This window comes from Quercus lobata, chromosome 3 (genome assembly GCF_001633185.2).
Source record: "Quercus lobata isolate SW786 chromosome 3, ValleyOak3.0 Primary Assembly, whole genome shotgun sequence".
Lineage (NCBI taxonomy): Eukaryota > Viridiplantae > Streptophyta > Magnoliopsida > Fagales > Fagaceae > Quercus > Quercus lobata.
In genome coordinates this window covers 449,671-470,633 of record NC_044906.1, presented here as the reverse complement: position 1 = coordinate 470,633, position 20,963 = coordinate 449,671, and the positions used below count along the sequence as shown (strand labels likewise).

General features: G+C 38.3%; 4 protein-coding genes and 1 pseudogene across 5 annotated transcripts; all 5 read right to left on the bottom strand.

Moving 5' to 3' along the window:
- Positions 1-1,713: 1,713 nt before the first annotated feature.
- Positions 1,714-3,795, bottom strand: LOC115979674 (B3 domain-containing protein At4g01580-like). The gene is made up of 4 exons (XM_031101733.1): positions 3,694-3,795; positions 2,456-2,807; positions 2,231-2,358; positions 1,714-1,995 (listed from the first exon to the last, which is right to left on the bottom strand). Exons 1-4 carry the CDS (start codon positions 3,793-3,795, stop codon positions 1,714-1,716), a joined length of 864 nt encoding a protein of 287 aa, XP_030957593.1.
- Positions 3,796-5,939: 2,144 nt separating this feature from the next.
- On the bottom strand, positions 5,940-8,567 carry LOC115979673. The gene has a single exon (XM_031101732.1). It carries the CDS (start codon positions 8,565-8,567, stop codon positions 5,940-5,942), a length of 2,628 nt encoding a protein of 875 aa, XP_030957592.1.
- A 2,735-nt stretch (positions 8,568-11,302) lies between these two features.
- On the bottom strand, positions 11,303-13,767 carry LOC115979565 (phospholipase A-2-activating protein-like). Of its 2 annotated transcripts, none has more exons than XM_031101615.1 (4): positions 13,265-13,767; positions 12,503-12,606; positions 12,280-12,348; positions 11,303-11,567 (listed from the first exon to the last, which is right to left on the bottom strand). In XM_031101615.1, exons 1-4 carry the CDS (start codon positions 13,345-13,347, stop codon positions 11,557-11,559), a joined length of 267 nt encoding a protein of 88 aa, XP_030957475.1. In that variant the 5' UTR covers positions 13,348-13,767; the 3' UTR covers positions 11,303-11,556. The 2 variants fall into 2 exon arrangements, with proteins under 2 accessions (XP_030957475.1, XP_030957476.1); XM_031101616.1 differs by having other exon boundaries at positions 11,303-11,556.
- Positions 13,430-20,960, bottom strand: LOC115979672 (serine/threonine-protein phosphatase 7 long form homolog). The gene is made up of 6 exons (XM_031101731.1): positions 20,275-20,960; positions 20,015-20,102; positions 15,889-16,287; positions 14,059-14,743; positions 13,874-13,958; positions 13,430-13,792 (listed from the first exon to the last, which is right to left on the bottom strand). Exons 1-5 carry the CDS (start codon positions 20,958-20,960, stop codon positions 13,909-13,911), a joined length of 1,908 nt encoding a protein of 635 aa, XP_030957591.1. The 3' UTR covers positions 13,430-13,792; positions 13,874-13,908.
- Positions 18,786-18,896, bottom strand: LOC115983093 (annotated as a pseudogene).
- Positions 20,961-20,963: the final 3 nt, after the last annotated feature.

Below are 20,963 nucleotides of genomic sequence, written 5' to 3'. Positions count from 1 at the left end.
TCACAAGAATTCAAATTCCTCGAGATTTGGAAAATCGAGTTACGTTGTACACATGCACCCACCCAGCCCATATATTTGGACTGGTCCAGATGCAGTCCAAGAGGAATCCAACTGTATATGGCTACCTCGCACAAAACCGAACTCCGGTAAAATCGAGTTATTTGCAGTAGAATATCTCAAGAATGCAATTTCTGTGTGTAATGGCTTGCATATAAATGGATACATCATAAAGCGAGTTATTTGCAGAGTTACTCAATTTTGTAGAACTTGAGTTATTTTCACTGGTCTCCCTTAATCTTCCTGTTAGGTGTAATCATTTCTCAACATTAATTGACAATAACAAGTAGTCTTCTAAGTTGTTCCAAAAATCATGCGGAGCCTTTTTATTTAATATTTTTTATTTACTTCTTTTTTAGTGGTATGATTTTCAATAAAATGTAAGTTTCACAGTTTTCATGAAAATTTCTTTTTCATGAAAATTTCTTGAGAAAATGGATTTAGAAATAATCCAGACTCATGATTCCTTATGACAATGATAGAATTACTTGCATTTCTACCGTGTGGATGACCCACTTTCATAAGCAGTTAATGGCAGCAGTTATGATAGGAGTCTGACAGATGTTGTTTGCAGGTTTGTTTAGTTCAAAGATGATGTTTTTCTATAAATTTTGGTGTTGTGAATGCTTCCGTGTATCCTAAATCTCTCTCCTTTTTTATTTTCCCCTTATATTCATCCTTGCGTTTGCAACACTACTGTTCTTTTGAAGGACTACTGCAACAAAAAAAAAAAATATCATCCATTTTGTGTAGATTTGATTTCAATATAATTTAATTATCTTATCCAGAAGCATGAGTATGCTCTCTCGAATTTTAATGTTTTTGTACATGCAGGGAGCTTGGCATTGGAATAGTTCCATACAGTCCTCTTGTTCGTGGTTTTTTAGCTGGCAAAGGAGCCGTGGAAAATTTGGCTGCAAATAGCGTATTGGTACATATTTCACCAGTATTTTGTGTTATTCATTTGTAAGATACAAAGATTTTTCAGGAAACAATGATATTTTTCTTTGAGCAACGATTCATCAAGTTCATTGAAGAAAACAGTACCTATTTTAGTCCTTGCAGTTTACAAGAAGTTCCAACTTCATCTATAACATTTGAAAAATTGCTACCAAGTGAAATTTTGAAAATTTAGCTATCAAGCTTTTCAATTTGCCACATTATATTGATTGACACAATTGATGGATTAACTTCTCACTTATTTTTTAAACATCTAAATTTGCAAACATCAAAAATAATGACTAACCTATGTTGCACATGGTGTTATTGTATTAAAGTGTTACAATATATACAAAACATACAACAATGTCATCTAAAAAGAACAAAATCCTATAGCAATAACAATGTTGACCCCCCTAAAATAAAATCCAAGAGTCGCCATTCAATGTAATATAATTGAATGACATGCAAAAAGGCCAAAATCCAAACAAAAGCGCAGAAAAAAATACAGCATCACATTCATTTTAAAATACATATGAAAGTTCATCATAGTAATTAAAAATTTTCCAAGAGTGAAACTCTAAACATCACAAAAGTACCCAATCAATAAAGTTGCAAACTGGGATGAACAAAATAGGGATGAATAGTAAAGTTGCAAAGTAAACACACTCTGAACATCACATAATATTATCATCACTTTGCATCCACCCTAACCACTTAGTCTTGGCACTTGAAAATGTGGACGTTGAACAGAACACCGTCCCTCATAATCAGCTCAAATACGCAAACATCTCCTACTTGCAAACTATTTTCCCTCACAAATGCAGACCAACCAGCTGATACGACACATGATGAACCCCCACTTCGTTCATAAATGTATAGCTTCACAGGCCATAATCGGTCCACAATCTGGAGCTTGATAGGGAGTATACTTGCTTTGGTGTAGTCCTTGGTAAACCCGTCTCTTGGTAAGTAGTTGATAATGTCTTGGGGTAAACTCTGTACAAGGAACAATAATAGATATTTAACAAATATATTTCAGCAACAAGTATCTAATTGATCTACATCTTTTCACCTAAAAACACAAATAAGAAAAAATCATTACCAACAAAATGTCCAGCCACAAGTATCTAGTATGACAATCTTTCTAATTGATCTATGAAAAATGATAGTTAATGGGAGTTGCATTTCTAAATTACAAAAATATTCCATTTTAGTGAAGCTAAAAGCTTACCGCACGATCCTTGCCATTAACGTAGGATGGACGCATGATAACAGTGAAAAGGGGATTTTCTGATTTAAAAGCATTGGCTATAACAAGATTTTTAGCTACACCACCGTCTTTCTTAGGATGGGCTGATCCTGAAAGAAGTTGAAAATACGAAGTCATGCACATAAAATTAATAGAGCAGAAGCTAAACAAATCAACCACTTGCTTACAAAAGTGTAACATTCAAACCTGAACCCTCTCCCCTATAAAAGTGTTTGATGATTTCAACAGAGCTGTCATCACTCTCATCATCTTCGATCCTATGAACTTGGAGTTCGTCGTCTAAAGTATAGTCTATTTCTGTTGCAGTGGCATCAAATATGAGTACATGAAACTGTGAATTTCCTTCATATTTGAAAACCAGCAAGTGGCCCACGGCTACACCATGAGAGCTTGCAAATTCGGACCAACCATTTTGAAACCAAACCCCCCCAGCATGTTGTGTCAACTTGACTTTCCATTTTCTACCATTTGGAATAGTGAGAAAGGCCATATCTGACAGGTCCACTCCAAATTTCTGCACGAACTTATCTGGAATCCGCTGTAAAAAGAATCTCCATAACATAAATGCAGGCTAGGGAAATAAACACATGCAATCAATCCTTATACACAATGCTAGAAAATAAAAGTTTGAATGATGGCAGAATACTTCTTAGTTACAGCCCCCCACCCCCACACAAAAAAGAAAAGAAAATCAAACAAAATAAAATGTAATCCTGCAACATTGACGTTATATTTAATAGCTATAACAGTAACAAATCTTATGAATTTTGAATCCAAATTATACAACCTAATCTTATAACCAAAATAACCATCAACAGCTGTCAACATTTTACATTTCTCTGTTGTTGTTGAAATGTAAAAATTTTTGGGGAAATGTTGTATTTTGATAATGTGTCTGTGATTTGGTTTTGGGGTGTTGGGGAAACATTGAAGATGACCCACTTTTGTTTATGGGCAGGATTTGGATTTAGACGTAGTAATTTTTGCCACTTAGCCACTTCATAAGTTTGTGAACTCTAAAAAACAAATGATAAAAAGAGTGAACGATTTCTGTATCCTAGTTTGATCCCAGGACACAGTTTCACAGTTTAAATGGAGTTATACATCTGTGGTGACCCTATAAGCCCTATCACATTTTCAAAAAAATGCCATCTGCTCTTGCTCTGTATTTATTTTTCCTCAATCTCTACCATGCGCTTATCCCTGTTTCATTTTTTGTTCATATAAAAGTGTACGATGCAAAAGTACTCTGTTATGTGACTGTGTTCTTCTTAAAGTGTAACCTACGTATTGCAAAATGAAAGTTTTTCTGACTACATGTAACAGATGTACATTTTCTCAAGAATCACAAATAAAGAAGATGAAGTGTATAATTAGCATATGATTTTCAGAGGAATCTAGTTTATAAATTTGAGCATACTTACAAGCTTTCCTTCTTGAACAGCATTCGGCAGAATAATCTTGAAAAAGTGTGGGGACCGATCAGCAGGACCATCGTCGTTGTCTCTCCGCCATTGAGAAGCCATTGTTCTGGTTCTCCAAACTTTCGCTGAGAAGAAGTTGAACAGTTGCTGCTTCGTACGTTTGAGCACTAAATAGTGGGTTGGTCATACACATAACCCGATTATTAAGAAATCGAGTTATGTGTACTGGGACTAAAAGGAGTCCATGCTGTGCGCAGTGTATCTCAGAGGAATCCATGTTGTGTGTGGTAGTTTGGAAGTAACTCCATTTGAAGTAACTCGATATCCTGAACATCAGGTTAAAGTAGAATTACTCGATACTAAAGAAATCGAGTTACATGCGAATAACTCGCTTATAAAGAAATCGAGTTAAGATAATTGGACTAGTCTCGAGGCAGTCCAAGAGGAATCTAACTGTAGACACGTCTTCAACGTACCTCGAAGCTAGAGAAATCGAGTTCTTCTGAACGTAACTCGGTAATACGTAAATCGAGTTACGTTGACTGGTCCAGAGGCAATCCAAGAGGAATCTACATGTAGAAAATGGTCTTCACCGTATCTCAACGTTACAGATCTCGAGTTTCTCTCAACATAACTCGGTAATAAGTAACTCGAGTTACGGTGACCGGGCTTCCCCACCCAGCCCAGATAATTGGACTGGCCCAGAGGCAGTCCAAAAGGAATCTAAGTGTAGACAATGGTGATCAACGTATCTCGATGCTATATATATCGAGTTCCTTTCAACATAACTCGGTAACAACTAAATCGAGTTAAGTTGACTGGGCTTCCTGACCCAGCCCAGATAATTGGACTAGTCCAGAGGCAATCCAAGAGGAATCTAAGTGTAGACAATGGTCTTCAACGTATCTCGATGCTAAAGATATTGAGTTATTTTCAACATAACTCGGTAATAACTTAATCGAGTTACGTTGACTGGCTTCCCGACCTAGCCTAGATATTTGGACTGGTCTAGAGGCAGTCCAAGAGGAATCTAAGTGTGCACAATGGTCTTCAACGTATCTCGAAGCTACAAATAGCGAGTTCTTCTCAACATAACTCGGTTATAAGGAAATCGAGTTACCTTGACTGGGCTCAAACACCCAGTCCAGCTATTTGGACTGGTCCAGATACAATCCAAGAGGAATCTAGCTGTGTAGAGTGCTCTCCAACGTAACTCGGTACCCTATAAATCGAGTTATGTTGAACGTAACTCGGATCTAGAGAAATCGAGTAACCCAGATACTTGACAATTGAGAATGGATACAGTCGAAGGGGATTGAAAATGGACTGCAACGTAACTCGTTAGCTGGAAAATCGAGTTTCATTTAGCATAACCTTTCTACTTGTAGTTTTGCTTGCGACTTGCACTGTTCACACCCATTCAGTATCATGCTTATTCATAGTAAAAGTGGACCTGCTGACAACCATGCTGTGAACAACAAGTCATCCATACAAATCATAACCAACCACATCCATCAGTAACATTCCCCCATTTGCATTACGCGAATAAAAAAATCATCCATATATACAAGTTTATTTGTAAGTAAAGAGCCTCTATGCATTTAAATCAGTTGATGTACAAAAATAAAAAGTTCCATTTCTGCATTTTAAACGTTCTTCACAATTGTAAGTTGAAACTTGGACAGCATCCGCCAACAATGGTTTTAGGCAAACATGGAGTCATAGCATTTGAGTGACACCTTCTTTTTGTTCTTTTCAGAAGTTGCCTCCTTTCTGAGGAGTAGCCAACACAGAAATTAGTATACAACCCATGGTAATTAATAAATTGAATTGACAAATATAGAAGAGCATTCAGGCTTGCCTGCTTAAATGAGGAGCATCTACAGTTACACCTTGGCAACAATTACAAATCTGCAGCAAAACATATACAGTTAGGGAAATAGAGACCTCATGAATACTAGAATATGTACACGACAAACAATAAGATTGAAAGAACACCAAAACTGGGACAAAAGACTTGGAATGGTAATATGTAGGAGTTAAGACTAACTGCAACTACTTGAAGAAGTAATCACAAGATTGCCCAAAGTGGAGCTACATTTGATACAATGGTATTACTATCATGGTTCCGATCTACAAATTACTGCCCACATCTTAATTATAACTCATATAATGTAATATCTAAACATGTAAAGAAGAATAACTTATGATACCCCCTTGTTAGTATGATTTGTAATTGTTACCTGCTACATAGCACCATGGCTTGTTGAAGCCACATTTCGAGTTGGACATGTACGACGGTTATGACCCTCTTGGCGACACAACCCACACTTCAACTTTGGTCCATTCTCAATCCACAATGAGGTTGGCAACTCCCTATCCTCGTCATCCATCTCATTGCGGATTCTCGTGGACTTGGGCCGACCTTTCTCACGGATCAACCGCTGGTTTGGCATCACGGTTCTCCTTTCTGCTGGCTCCGGCCATTCTAACCTATCTTTTAGTGGTTGGAATATAGGCTCATAGCTGTGATACCGTTCTTCAAGGCGGTAGAAATGATCCATATACTCAGTGGCATCATGGTTGTGTTTGGCACAAACTGCTATCAAGTGGGAACAAGGGATCTTGTTTGCTTCCCATTTGCCGCACGTGCATGTCATGTCTATGAGGGAAACCCTATGGGTGTGATCTCCCCCGCCAGTGTTCAACAGTGAAGACTGTGTCTCCACTGTATATAACCGTTGTTGCGCACTCATCCTTCTAACAATATGGAGCTTCGCCTTCTCTTGATTTTCCTCGAACTTGTCATAGGCATATTTGCACCACACTTGCCCCTCTTCCAACTTCTCTAGGGTTTTGTTTCGACGTTCGTCAAAGTATGAGTTCACCTTGTAAAATGTAAACTTCACCATTGCAGTTATGGGCAAGCTACGTGCGCCCTTAAGTACCCCATTGAAGCACTCTGACAGGTTGGTTGTCATTGCCCCATATCGGTGCCCATGGTCATGTACAAGTGTCCACTTTTCTTGATTTACCTCCTTAAGATAGTCGTACGCAGCCGGGTTGACATTCTTGATGCAATCCATGGTGTTCTCAAACTTCCTAACTTGATTCGCAGTTGCTGCGTTCCATACCAAGTTCTTCAACGGCACACTATTGAAGTTAGTGTTAACATTGCTTACTAAATGGCGGAGGCAATACCGGTGATGGGTTAAGGGCGGTTGCAAGTAGCCCCTAGTGGTGTCATCGAAGCATGATTGTATCCCACGATGCCTGTCGGATATTATACACAAATTGGTGCGGTCTGTAACATAGGTCAACAGGCATGCCAAGAACCATCCCCATGTCTCCGTGCTCTCGCTTTCGACAACGGCAAATGCGAGTGGATAAACCTCGTTGTTACCATCTGTTGCCATTGCTATCAACAGCTTTCCTTTGTACTTGCCATAGAGGTGCGTTGCATCTATGCTTATCACCGGCCTGCAATGCCTAAACCCTCTAATACACGGACCGAAAGCCCAAAACGCGGAGTTGAATATACAAGTCCCCGGGACATGGGGGTCACACTTTAATGTGGTCACAGTATCCGGATCTGCATCAGACAATGCAGCTAGAAATCGTGGCAATTCTGCGTACGACTCGTCAAAATCCCCGTAAATACGTGCAACTGCCTTCTGTTTGGCTTCCCAAACCTTGTACATAGTTACATCATGCCCATGCCTTGCATGCAACATACTACGCAAGTCCCTTACCTTTCGGGTTAGGTCTTCCCGTACATACTTCTCAAGTGCAATGGAGATGAACTTTGAATCCATCATCCGCCCATCAGTTGGTAGCTGGAGGGATGAGCAACTATGGGGACCCTTACATGTACTGATAACCCACATCCCGTGCTTCTTGCTGCAATTGGCCCGAATTGACCACAGACATGCCTCATTCTTACACCGCACTACCAGCCTATTGGTGTCAGACTTGATGACCTTGTATTGCTTATTATGCTCCACAGAGTAGAGGGTCAACACATATTGAACAGAGGCTTTATTCTTGAATAGCATCCCCCTTGCTGGGTGGTCATCTTTATGCCAACTTGTAAGATGTCCTGTACCCAATGCAGGTGATGGGTCATTAATATTGTCCCATGTGTTTGATGTGAACCATTCTGGGATAGGAACTGTTGTAAGGCAATCCTCCTCGTTATTTTCGATCAGTGGTACATCTAAGACCTCCGCGTCGTCCACTGGTCCATCAGTATCAATGAACTCTTCATACACATCTCGGCTGGCATCAATATCAATTCCCCCGTCCATATCAGCTTGGACATGCTCATATGTGTGAGTAGACCCTCCCACATCATGTGTATTGGTGGCGCCCACCACTTCGGTGTTGTCCAAATGATCAACCGCACTACATGGTTGATTATTGTAGGGGAAAGGCGTGGCATAGGCAAAGGGAGGATGCACGTCAACCGACAATGAGTGTGGCTCTTCCACCCCACTGGCATGCTGTGAACTTGCACTACCATGGAACCCAACAGCCTCAACAGTTACATACAAGTCGGACGCTATGAACTGGGGGGTCCGCTTAATCACTGCCCACATCATGTCCACGTCAGCATTGCAACCCAACGGATTTGAGTTGTAGACAACCTGAGTACTCACAAGTATCTGGGGGGCACGGTACACAATGGATATCTTATGTGACTCCTTGTCCAACCGTAGAGCTTCCATTATCTTCCGGTGCATTTTTCTCAAGTGTGTTCCCCATTTCAACTCAATGAACTTCTGCTTCACTGACTCGCCTTTATAGGACAGCCCATGCAAGTCATGGAAATACTGTTCCCCATCATAGTAAACGTAGAAGCAGTGACGACCCATGCCAGACCTGGATAAGGACAATTAATTGTGGTTATCATGCAGAAGATAGGGGGTTATGTTAATGCAACAGTAATTAATCTTTTACAGATGCACTATGATGCTATCCTAATTATAGGTGTACACACTTGATTCGTTTGGACACAAACATTGGCCTTTTAGGGGAGACGTGCCACAACAAAGAATCAGGGTGTTTGTAATATCGCTTGGTAAGGATGCAATATGGAGTAGGAAAATGCAAACATGGTCAGCAAAACTTGTTCACCTCGCAGGCTTTCTTTTTCAGAACCCACACAGTAAAGACTTTCAGAACTGAAAGAGCCATACAATTTAAACCTCAGTATACATTACACATCATTGTTAATATGTATGAATGAATGCATATGTCATCATATGAATTCACCGTACAATGTTTGTTTATATATATGTTTATTTAGAATGATTATATACATATTTCCCAAAAGAATTCTCAAAAATAATTATTATATACATTACTATATAAAACTCGACATATTTAGGAACAATATGTATACAATGTCACTATCACACACACACACACACACACACACACACACATATAAGATTATTCTCACATAAGTCATAAGAGCACACAATAATTAATCGTTTCTTGGACAATTTTTTTCAGGATTTTCAATGCATTAACAGTTTTTGCAATTCCTAACAAAATGTTTCAAAAAATTGGTGCCCTAAGCACATACATTATATGTAAACATACCTATACATGTGTGTATATATATATATATATACATACATGTGATCATATATGGGTAGGTAGCTTTGTTTATATTTACATATATTTGCATATACACACATACATACATGTATATATATATATGTGTGTGTGTGTGTGTGTGTGTGTGTGTGTATACATATATTTGGGAATGCCACATATACATCTTATGATATGGGTAAGTACGTTTGTCTATATATACATATATCTATACATACATACATTTATGTATATATATACACACACATAATGTCAGAATAAAACAGTTGTAGAAAGCAATCCAAATTATAAGTAGTTATGTAAGTCAATCCATTTATAAGTAGTTATGTAAGTGAATATATACCTGTCAGGGAAGATGTGCCAGAACAAAGAAGAAGGGGACCACAGCAACAGCACGCCTGGTGAGGATGCAATAATGACAAGGAAAATGGCAGAAGAGTTAGCAAACTTTGTTCACCTCATAGGCTTTCTTTTTCAGAGACCAGACAGTGAAGGTTTTCAACACAGATAGAGCCAGACACGTGCATGGATTCTAAAATGTGGGGAGGGGGACAATATGACTCGATATTAAGGAAATCGATTTTATATAAAACTCGATACCACATAAATCGAGTTACTGTTGACAAGACATATTGAAATGACGGCATTTCAGAAACTCGGTTAATAAGAAGTCGAGTTACATGTAACTCCGCATGCTATAACTCGATTTCTATAGAATCGAGTTTTAGCCCCATTTCCTCTACAAAAGCGCACTTCACACGTTAGAAGGTGCAACCACATTCTAGTGCAAAGAATTCCCACCATTGCGTGTTTGTAGAGCAGGATGGGACGAACCTATGTTGTGTTTAACGGTCGTGTTCCAGGCATATACGACAGTTGGCTAGATGCGAGTAGACAAGTTCATAAATTCCCAAACGCCAATCACAAATCATATAAAGATCGAAGGGAAGCCGAAGCTGCATACATGGAGTATTTGCATGGTAATGGTATGGGCGTGCATGGTGGTGCGTCTACATCGTGGGAAACTCCAAACATATCAACCTCAACTCCACCTAGCACTTCTCAAAGCGAAGGAACCAACTATGGCAGTGGAGACATTAGGCACACTTTGTTAAGGTATCAGTTGGAAGTTGCCATTGAGGAGCGTGACCACGCAAGGAGGATCGCAACGTTGAGTGCAAACATGTTGAATGAAGTGGTGGCTCATGTTGTGGGGGATGATGAAGTTGATGCACCCACGAGACAACGTACGGATGCATGAATGCAAAAGTACGACTTCTTGTTGTGGTATTTAGTAAGATATGTGTATACTTCCAAGTACCATCTGTTGTCATGTGTGCTTTAAGTAGAAGTGTCATCGTTTTCCAATTGTTTCACTGGCAGATATGTATATATAGAAAAATAACCTTATTATTTTTGTTTTTGGACTACTTTGGTCTTATTCGGTCCATTATATCTACTTTGGTCTTATTCAGTCCACTGTGGTTTCTAGGAAAATCGGTGTACTACATTCTATTTACTCTATTTGATCCTATTCAGTCAGCTTTGGTCGTACCCCGTCTATTTGATTCACTGCAGTCCATTATTGTGTAGTTACAAAATACTAGATCAGCCTATACACAATGAGCCACGATTAACGAATGTACATGACGTAAAAAACAACAATGAATTGCATAACCTCTACATGAACGATTTGGAAATCCTCCTCGTTGGAGGATTCACTGCAATCCATACCAATCAAAGAAAATTCAAAGTTTAAAAAAGATAGGATTGGAATTATTCATACATGATAAATCGTCCAACATTAGAAAATTATCTAAATTCTTCAAGTCAATTCTGAAAATTTTAATAGCCACAATATAGAAGTCCAGAACAAAATGACCATGAATAAAAATTGACACCAACCAACTAAAAAAACAAATAACACAGCTATATAAAGGTTCTTGAATCCCAAACACAGTAAATAAAACCCTAAAATTATGATGTACCTTGTAATATTATTCTGAATTAGGAAAAAAATGAACACTTAAAATTTAAAAGTTACGTAAAAAGTGAACATTACATGGAATACTACAGGTTTCAATAAATACATTACTATATCTTCCCTCTAGCTAGCTCCACTGGACAAAACAGGTTCATCTCTATGAGAGTGGTCTTGCCACTGCCAATTCTGCCAACAATACGTATTTTGTGCCCTTCCTCAAATGTGCAACTGATCCCCCTCAGAACAAGTGCATCAGCCTATATTTGATCTGTTTTATCAATGATATATAAAGCCATATTATAAAGCCAAGTTTGAAGCAAATAACACAACTCTCAATCATGTGAAGATAAATACAAAACCAGTCAGATTGGTAATGAATGCCAAAGCATTAGTCCGCTTAGATAAAGTCCGGAAGAGCAACTTCAAATCAAGAATCAATCTCACTTCCGTCAAAAGTGCAAGCATTCCTTTCCCACCAAATACTCCACAGGAGACAAAGAGGGATCATCATGTCTAAATTTTTTAGCAATCAAACCATGTAAAGCACTAAACATATGAGGATTACCCATGTCAACAGTTTGGTCAATTAATGCCAACTTATAGATCAGAAGTCTTATTAAATGCTTCTTCCACTTCTAACTTATAGGAAGCTCAAAGAAAATATGTTTGATGATCACCAAACAGACATGTAAGAAGAAAATTTTACAGCATCGTTAGTTTGTACAATTACATGCAACACACTTGTAGATCAGAAGTCTTATTAAATGCTTCTTCCACTTCTAACTTATAGGAAGCTCAAAGAAAATATGTTTGATGATCACCAAACAGACATGTAAGAAGAAAATTTTACAGCATCGTTAGTTTGCAAAATCTACAATTATTTTCATTCCCACATGATTTCAACACATTGCAGATAAGGATATATATATATATATATATATATATAAAGCACAATGAAGGCAAATAAATGGAAAAAATACCTGTATGCCCAACAAAAGTATGTGTACATTTGCTTCCTCTCCAAAGTTTTAAAGTTGTATCACTTGAACCTAAAATCGTGGTAGCATAAAAATGAACCCCATAAGTTCATAGTGAAAGACATAGTTGGATCTATGCATTCCAATCTGATGTAACCAGTTCCAACTACCAACAAAATCTAAAACAATATCTAGCAGAACAGTCATCTACTGAATCATATTATACCTGTAACAAGCTCGCCTGAAGGCAGCTTTATGAGTGCTTGGATTGCTGCCTTATGAGCCTCCCAGGATTCTGAAGGTTGGCCACTTCTCCAACGTCTTAATGTGCTGTGGTGAAGGAGACATTAGATACTAACCGAAAATTATTGAGAAAAATGCATATACCTTTGTAAGCATAGATAATAATTCAAACCCAAAAAACGGCAATACACAAACAATAAAAGTAACATTCAAACAGTATGCAAATTTTTCATTAACGCCTCCATCATTTCATTAAAGCAAATGATGGACAAGATTTGATTCATTGGCCAATGACACACACAACATATATATATATATATATATATATACTGAAAATCATAAAATAAGAAGGCTAATTGATGAAAAAATCAATAATCAATTAAATGTTTCTCATTGGGTTCCCAATTTGCTACCAAAATGAAAAGGTAATATATACAATGATAAATAACAATTACAAACCCCAAGAAGCGAAAGGAACAAAACATGCACACATAACTAAGATTTTTGCCGTTTTCAGCTTTGGGTAAGTTATATTGTGAGCTGCTCTAGAACTCAGAAAAAAAAAATATAAATTCTATTCTCCAAAGTTCCTACTAACGAACTTGTAATCAAATGTACACAGATCTAATCATTCTAGAGAGGAGGGGATTTAAAGGAGATTAAAAATAAGAAAATGGGAAGGAGGATGTACCAATCTAGGAATTGTAGGGAAGGCGAATCAGAAAATTAGGAGAGAGACACATACCTAGCCAAGCATTGTAGAGACTCGGATAAATGATTTGCTACAAAGGAGTTGGTTCTGCCATTGATCCGCATAAACTTCGTCATCAAACTCTTTTACAGAAAGTATCAAATTACTTCTTCTTGCTTATCAACAATACCACACATTTGTTTCTCACAAAAATAACAAAAATAAAAAAACAAATTACTCTCTTACAACCCACTTTACTGTAGCTAACAACATACAAAAACACAAGAAAGTTTGGCTTCAAATGAATACCAATCCAGACATTTGTCAAATTGCAATCAAAACTCCAAGTGCAGAAAAACTTCCTAATACATCAATAAATACAATACGCCTTATGGGTTTTCTCCAAAATATCAATTTCTTGACAACAAACACATTGACAGCCAGTATTCTCCCCAAGCAATGATCCAGAAATAGATGCACAGCCACCAAGATTCTCCCCAATTAGTAGAACATTTTGCATGCTTATTCCAGTCACCTATACACATGAAGAATAAGCACACAAGGACAATCCAGCTCAATGGCCTTTTCGTGTCCACCATTGCAGTTAGGTCTAAAAAAAAAATACGACTTTAGAAGAAAAGTGAAACGTAACTATGCAGTCACCTATAGGCAGGAAGTATAAGCATACACTAAGGCATTTAATGATCTTTTCGTTTCCGCCCATATGCCCTGACAGGTCTAATCTTACCTGTTTCATCAGACACAACAGCATAATTAAATTAACATAATCAATCAAATGCACAGTACAAGTAGCTCAAGAAGATGGGAAGTGTAGACGAAGTACATACCATCACCGGTCCCGCAATCGGGAGCATGCGCACGCGGGCGTCGCGATCTCCGCAAAGCCTCCACCGGCTCAATGTCCTCAGCCGGTATCTGCTCAATCTGTACAGCCTCTCCGTGGGGGGTTTGAGATGGAGCTGACATGGTGGGGTCCACATGCACTAGAGGTGGGGTGGGCATGCCTGGTGTGGGGACAAATATGCATCCACCATCATGGGCAGATCCACTGAAAACTGGGGGCGACATACGAGGAGGGCCCTCAAAGTCCGTGCTAGCACCATGGGATGTAGTGTGGGCTGGAACAGTGCCCTGATGATCGACGCTATGGGATGGCCCAGCACCATCGCCAGGCGTGCATCGCGGTGTCCTGCCGTCGTCATCAGACAGTACCCAATCAGTGCCAAGCCATGCCTCTTCTACACCCTCCTCATTCCCTTCCTCGTAGATGGGAGCCGACTCGGTCGTACGGCTGCGACCAGCTTGACCACCTCCACGATGTCCACCCCCACGAGACCCACCACGTTGCCCGCCACGAACTGGGGCCTGTGTATCAATGTCAACTGCTTCTGCAAGCGCATTCGCCAATTTAAGTCGGCCTAGCTCCTCCACAAGCTCTAGTGTAAATGTAAGGTCAGTGTGCATGTCAGAACCTTCATCGCACCTCGGTATAGACCTAATCATCGTCCGAACCTACAAAACAAGGGCGTCATAAAAGCAAGAACGCAAGTATGATGCAAAACTTGGATAAATCTGTTCCAAAATCAAAAGAAAAAGTAGCAAACATAGCTAATGAAATCCTTATATTACTTATAATTATGAAGCATCTTTAAAAAGACAGTGTATAAAAATAGGGGTTGGCCCCCCCTGTGCAAAATTTTATAGTTCCAACCCAACACTCAGGAATTTTCAGTTTCCTGTTATGTTTATCGCTATGCAATCTAAACATTGAGATAATACTCCTAAAAAACACGTATAGTTGGTTGTACATAAGTTCAATCTTAGCATAAGTGAAAATATCAGAATTTCACTTCTGTATCTAGGCTTCACCAGATTTACAACTCCATTAATATCACATTGCAATCAGGACACATATTTTGAAGTTATTATTTCCTAACGTACACGCCCAAATCAAATGAATTGAAAATATCAAACGCAAGCTTCAAGTTTCAATTAAGGGAAGTACCAAAAACTTAGAACATATATCATACTTGAATCTAGTATAAATGCACATCTCCTTGCTGCATACTTGCAAGATTTTAAATGACCTTTAAGCTGTTGGGAATTGCATTCTACCAACAGTTTAGTAAGGGACTTCCCAATCCTAGAGGTAATATCTATCAAGGAATATGTAATACATTAATCAGTCCTGGAGGAAAGGCTATCTAAACTATCATGAAATGTGAATTTATCACTACTACACAGAGTTGCACCGTCCATTTTAAAGTACAAGCCAACCAAAAACAAAAAAAAATAAACAAAAAATAAAATAAAATACAATAAAACCCAACCCAACCCACCCTTTTTAAAAGTTGAATGTAATTATATGAACAAAGGTGTGGTCATCATTAGTCATTGCCCATTAACCATTCCTCATGCAAACAAATTGGATCAAGACAAATTCAGTTTGTTATGAACAACTTAAATCATGCAGTATTTTGACTTTAAAACATAATGACATGTCATGCAGTATTTTTTGACTTTAAAACAAAATGACAGAGAAACTTATAGAGATGTAACAACGATAATTATTGTGGACTTTTGCATGCATGATAAAGTTGCTGAGGATATTTAATCCAACAATGGTTTCATCCATAAAATAGGAATTGTTGCCTCACCATGAGTTCCCAATACGCAGACTCTGGTGTTATGTACCGCCTTGTGTGGCGATTGTACCACATCATGTACTCAACGAGATACGTATCATCATCGTCTAGGAGATCGGACCCGCGAACTACATTCACTCGGTTGGCCCATGGCCGAATAAAGGGATCATGTTCTACCTCCCAGTTCTTCTCCCATTTACCCTGAAGGGATATCTTGTGAAGGGTAGTCGACGTATCCACGACACTTGGAACTGGTTGCTTCATCCCAAACTGACGGAGGACTCGCTCAGGATGATGCCACTCCACTATCCAAAAGAATATCAACGGCACCTCGGCCCTCCAAATATGCTGCCCAGCAGTGCAATACGCAGGTAGGGAGCCTAGCGTATGCGTGTACGGCTCCCATACAATCTGCATAAGTAGATTATGTTTGTGATAGTGAGACATCATACTAATTTAACATTATGTTTGTGATATGTAATATGCAAAGCATGGAATCTTCTGTCTGCTTCTAGTCGTACACAAAATCTTCAGGGATTATTGGGCAGAAAGTAAAAGAACAACAAAATTGACCTGCAAAAAATATTAAAAGATCTAGGTTGTTCATGTCCACCATTTTCAGCCCCATGTTCATATGCTGGACAGGGTTCAAAGCTAACTGACACCATCAAATACTAGGGTTTTCAATCTGAACCAAACTTAGAGGAGGGTACTAGAGCATCCTTATGGCTGTAAGATGAATCCAAGTTGATGATTTCGCAAAATCTTTTTATCATAATAGAAATATTGTGCTACATTAATTGCATTAGTCATTAACAATGTTTCAATGAATGAGAACAAAATGACTATTATAAGGTCTACTGAAGACATTGCATTTCAAGTAGCACTTTATATTGCAAGAAATGGAAGCTATGTAAATTATTACATGGTATAATCCTCATCAAATACTGTTATTATATTTCTATGTAAATATATATTTCTTATAAATTTTAGTGTTGGAAATTACGTAAGCCTTTTAGTTATCTCAAACTAATCATGTCAATGTCTAAAATTACATTCCTCTTGAAGAATATGGTGAGCAGCATATTTTGCACGCTTCTAAAATTATATGAATAAAGTACTCGTTAATAATCCATAGCTTTTAATAATTTTAGGACTATTAAGGCAGCTAAAGTGGGGACAACTTAAGGAGTTGCATGCTGCAATTAAATTGTGCTCTCCAACTTTGGTGCAAGGAGCACGAACTAACTTTTCATTTAGGTCAACAACAAGAGGTAATGTGTCAAGCGTCTTTATGTTTTCTCATATATCACTGATTAACAATTATTTGTTTCTTTAAACTTAGGCCATTGTTTTCCAAGAAGACAATCGAGGCTGTGCATATTCAAAATATACCACTTGAATACGTAAATCGAAGTCAAACAGTATTCTACTAGACTGTAAAAATATAACCTTCAATTCAGCAAAGGTAATTTATAACTTACAATGTAACAATGTTTTTTGCATCACAATAACAATGTTTGTAATCCTGGATACCCCTATGTTAGAAGAAGAAATACTAAATTGTCTACTTATTAGGCAGAGCAATAACTATGGTTTTAAGCTCATAACATTTTATTAATTAATTACAAGTGATTTCACAAGCTTAATTACAAACCGTACAAGCTTAAATTTTATTTGTTTAATCAAATTTGTAGCATATATTGAGACTATATGCAAAAACAACCGACTAAAGTAGAGCGTGATAGTAATCTGGTGCAATTGTACATATGAAACTTCTAGCCAAGAGAGTTCGATCGTACCTATGAAACTTATATCTATGCCCAAATGGAGCTCACACACTAAAACCACCTGCAGCACCAGTGGCACCAATGAATTGTAAAGAGCTTAGATTCACATTGACTACCTATGAAAACACCATCAACTAGAACATCCCAAACGGATGTTTAGATAACATAAAAGTTTATATTAACCTTAGATGGTCACTTAATACTAAATATTGCTATGTTCTGTCACAGGGGTAGTGAAATGCATAAACTCCAAACATTAGTAAGTTTTTGAAGGCAAAGCAACAATTGAGACTATCTTCGGTGCTCACTCTGGCATCCTAAACAACCCCAAATCTCACAAAGGGTTTAACCTATACCCTGGACTCTCGAGTTCCTAGTGGGGGGGCACTAATGGCTTTGTATTTTGGAAATTTCACAGTGTGGACCCAAGCAATGACAACCATCCAGCATTGGACAAGGACAAGCTATGGCAATGGCTTAGCCTATGGTCACTCTATGACATTCAAGGCAGAGTAACTCCATCCTTTAGTTTGCTTAATTTCAAATTTCAATGAAAGCCAGAGAAGTGATCATGTGTTTTACGGGCCAATGATCAATAATGTCATCATTCCCTCTGTTTCTGTACTTAGGCCAAAAATGCAAATTGGGGTTATATTTTTGCTCTCATGTCATGATTACACAATAATTAGATAAAATTTTCGTAGTTTAACATTTGCAGCTTTCCCAACGTTCTAAATTTAAAGAATTTTATCATTTTATGAGATTTAACAGCCAACTATATTACAACAGTGAAGAGAAGCTCTAACTCAGCAAATTTAATTCAACGAAAATCTGGAATATAATTGTGGTAATATCTAAGTCAACCACCAAAACTATAGCGAATCCAGAAGGTGTGAAATATTAATAAGCTTCAACAGTTCTAAAAAAAATTTCTATTTTAAAGCTTTAATATTGAAGTATAACAACTATCAAAGATTCAAACTCTCTCTAAAAGAATTATGAGCACAAGTCTGGGCTAACCTGTTGAGCAAGACTCCAAAACGCATGTAAAGAAGCAGAAAGTGCAAAAACAACGAAGAAGACAGTGAAGCAGAATTCACGCAAGGATTAGGGAAAGAAAAAAATTTGGACCATTTCTCGATTTATGCGTGTCATCCTTGCGCAGGGGCCATGCGTTTTGAAAATATCATTTGTATTCTAATATGCCTTGATTCCCTTGTTCTGAAAAGACCCATATTTGTCAAGTTTATAGTAGGAAATTTGTTGTTTAGAATTTAATTGATATCTTCTGCGTTTACAATCATTCGCCTTATATAAAGTCTTAAGAAATATTGTTTTGAAATTTTTTAGTTCATTTTCATAGCAGGCTAAAAGTTCTATTTTCTCATGTTAAATAGGTTGAAACGGTGTATAATGACATAATCAGAAAATGAACACAAACTTTTGATTCAGTTAGTAGCTGGAAAGAATTTAAAGATGTCATCGTCAGTTTCGAAGATGCATCATTAAAATCAAATGAATTACTTGAGCACACAAATACAACCAAAGACAAATCTGATTATCTTTGGTATACTATTAGGTAAATTCATTTCTCATTGAATTATAACCAATTACATAATCCAATATGTGCGTCTTCTCTTCATTGCATCAGCTTAATGACATTTGTAACAATTGGTGGAGTTTTTGTTTTTTGGTTGCAACACAAGTTTGAACTCACTGTCTTGCACTAAACCAAGACTTCATGCTCAATCTTTTGCGCATGTTGCACATGCTTCAAACATCTTGGAAAAGGGACAATTTATTCTGTGTTTTTTTTTTTTTTTTTCGGTGTAAATCACAAACGTTTCCGTACATAATGAAGAATATAGCCAAATTCTACTTTATATATATATGACTAAATTTATATATAACCCATTGATTTAACCCAACTTAACCTGAGTCATGTGAGTTGGGTTGCATTGGAAAAAACCCTTCAATCCAACCCAATTTGGAAAAAACCCTTTGATTTAACATTCAAGAATTTTTTACTTTTGTTTTACTTTATGTAAGGACGAGCAAGTATTCATGCAGGTGCTACAAATGGAAGTTCTAATGTGAAGTACTTCACGATGGACATTCCAATTGAGTTAAATGATGGGATGGAAATCCAAGTATCAAACAAAATGATTGGATGGTATTATGAAATCAACTCATTCCTACAACAATCCAAGAATTCAAAATAAAATAAAAATTGAGGGAAACGAAAATAAAAGCATGTGCGGTGCATTTGAGGGAAACGTGCTCGGCCCGTAGTCATAAGAATTGAGGGAAACGTGGTCATAAGAATTCAAACTAAATTAACCGAATACCTGCTCGGCCCGTACTGTAGCCAGTGACGCCCGGTACGCAGCAAGGACGTGTGTGGCATGCTCTGCGGTGCATTTTGGCCCGCTCCACCTACCAAACATGAGGTGTCGACAAATGCTCATTACTGAACCTTACATTTAACAAACTTTGCTTTTATATTTCACATCCATATACTAAGCATTGATAAGTTTCTTTCGTTTGTTAGTTTGGCATATTTTTAATTATATGAAAGAGACAAATAACGAGAACTCAATGAATGTACCTAATGGCAAGGGGCCCTAAGTGCACTGGCGGTAGAGGCGGCCTCACAACAGGGCATAATTGTGGGAACCTTGAATAGGCCCATAGCTGCACCAACAAGAGTGCTCCTCCAATCTGCATCGCATCCTTCTTCGATGCACCACAAAGTTGCCTATACAGCCAGGCCAATGCTGCACTACCCCAGCTATACCGTCTCGCATTGCTGACTGGGTTGAGCAACTGCAAAGGCAGCAGTGAGACCCGGTCCGCAGACCTGTCCATGAACAAGAGGGCCCCCATCCGTACAAGTAGGTGGTAGCGGGCATGTTGCTGCACGACTTCGTCAGCAGCGTCCGCAACTAAGGGATCGGCAAACTGTGCATCAAGCCAGGTGTATCTTATCCTCGCCCCAGCAAGGATAGACTTGTTTGAGTTTGGTATCGAGGGTGGAGGTTTATGGCCCAACAACTGTTCGCACAGCTCATTCCATATGTAGTCTGTCTTCCCAGTGACAGGCAACCCATCCACCGGAAGCCCCAGCATCACCTCCATATCTTGCAAGGTGATACCCATTTCTCCATGGGGTAAGTGGAACGTGTGCGTCTCCGGACGCCACCGCTCAACCAACGCCGTGATCAAGGCGTGGTCGACCTCCATATCAGGAACCTTGAATAAACCAGTCAACCCTGCTGCATCTATGTGTTGCATGAT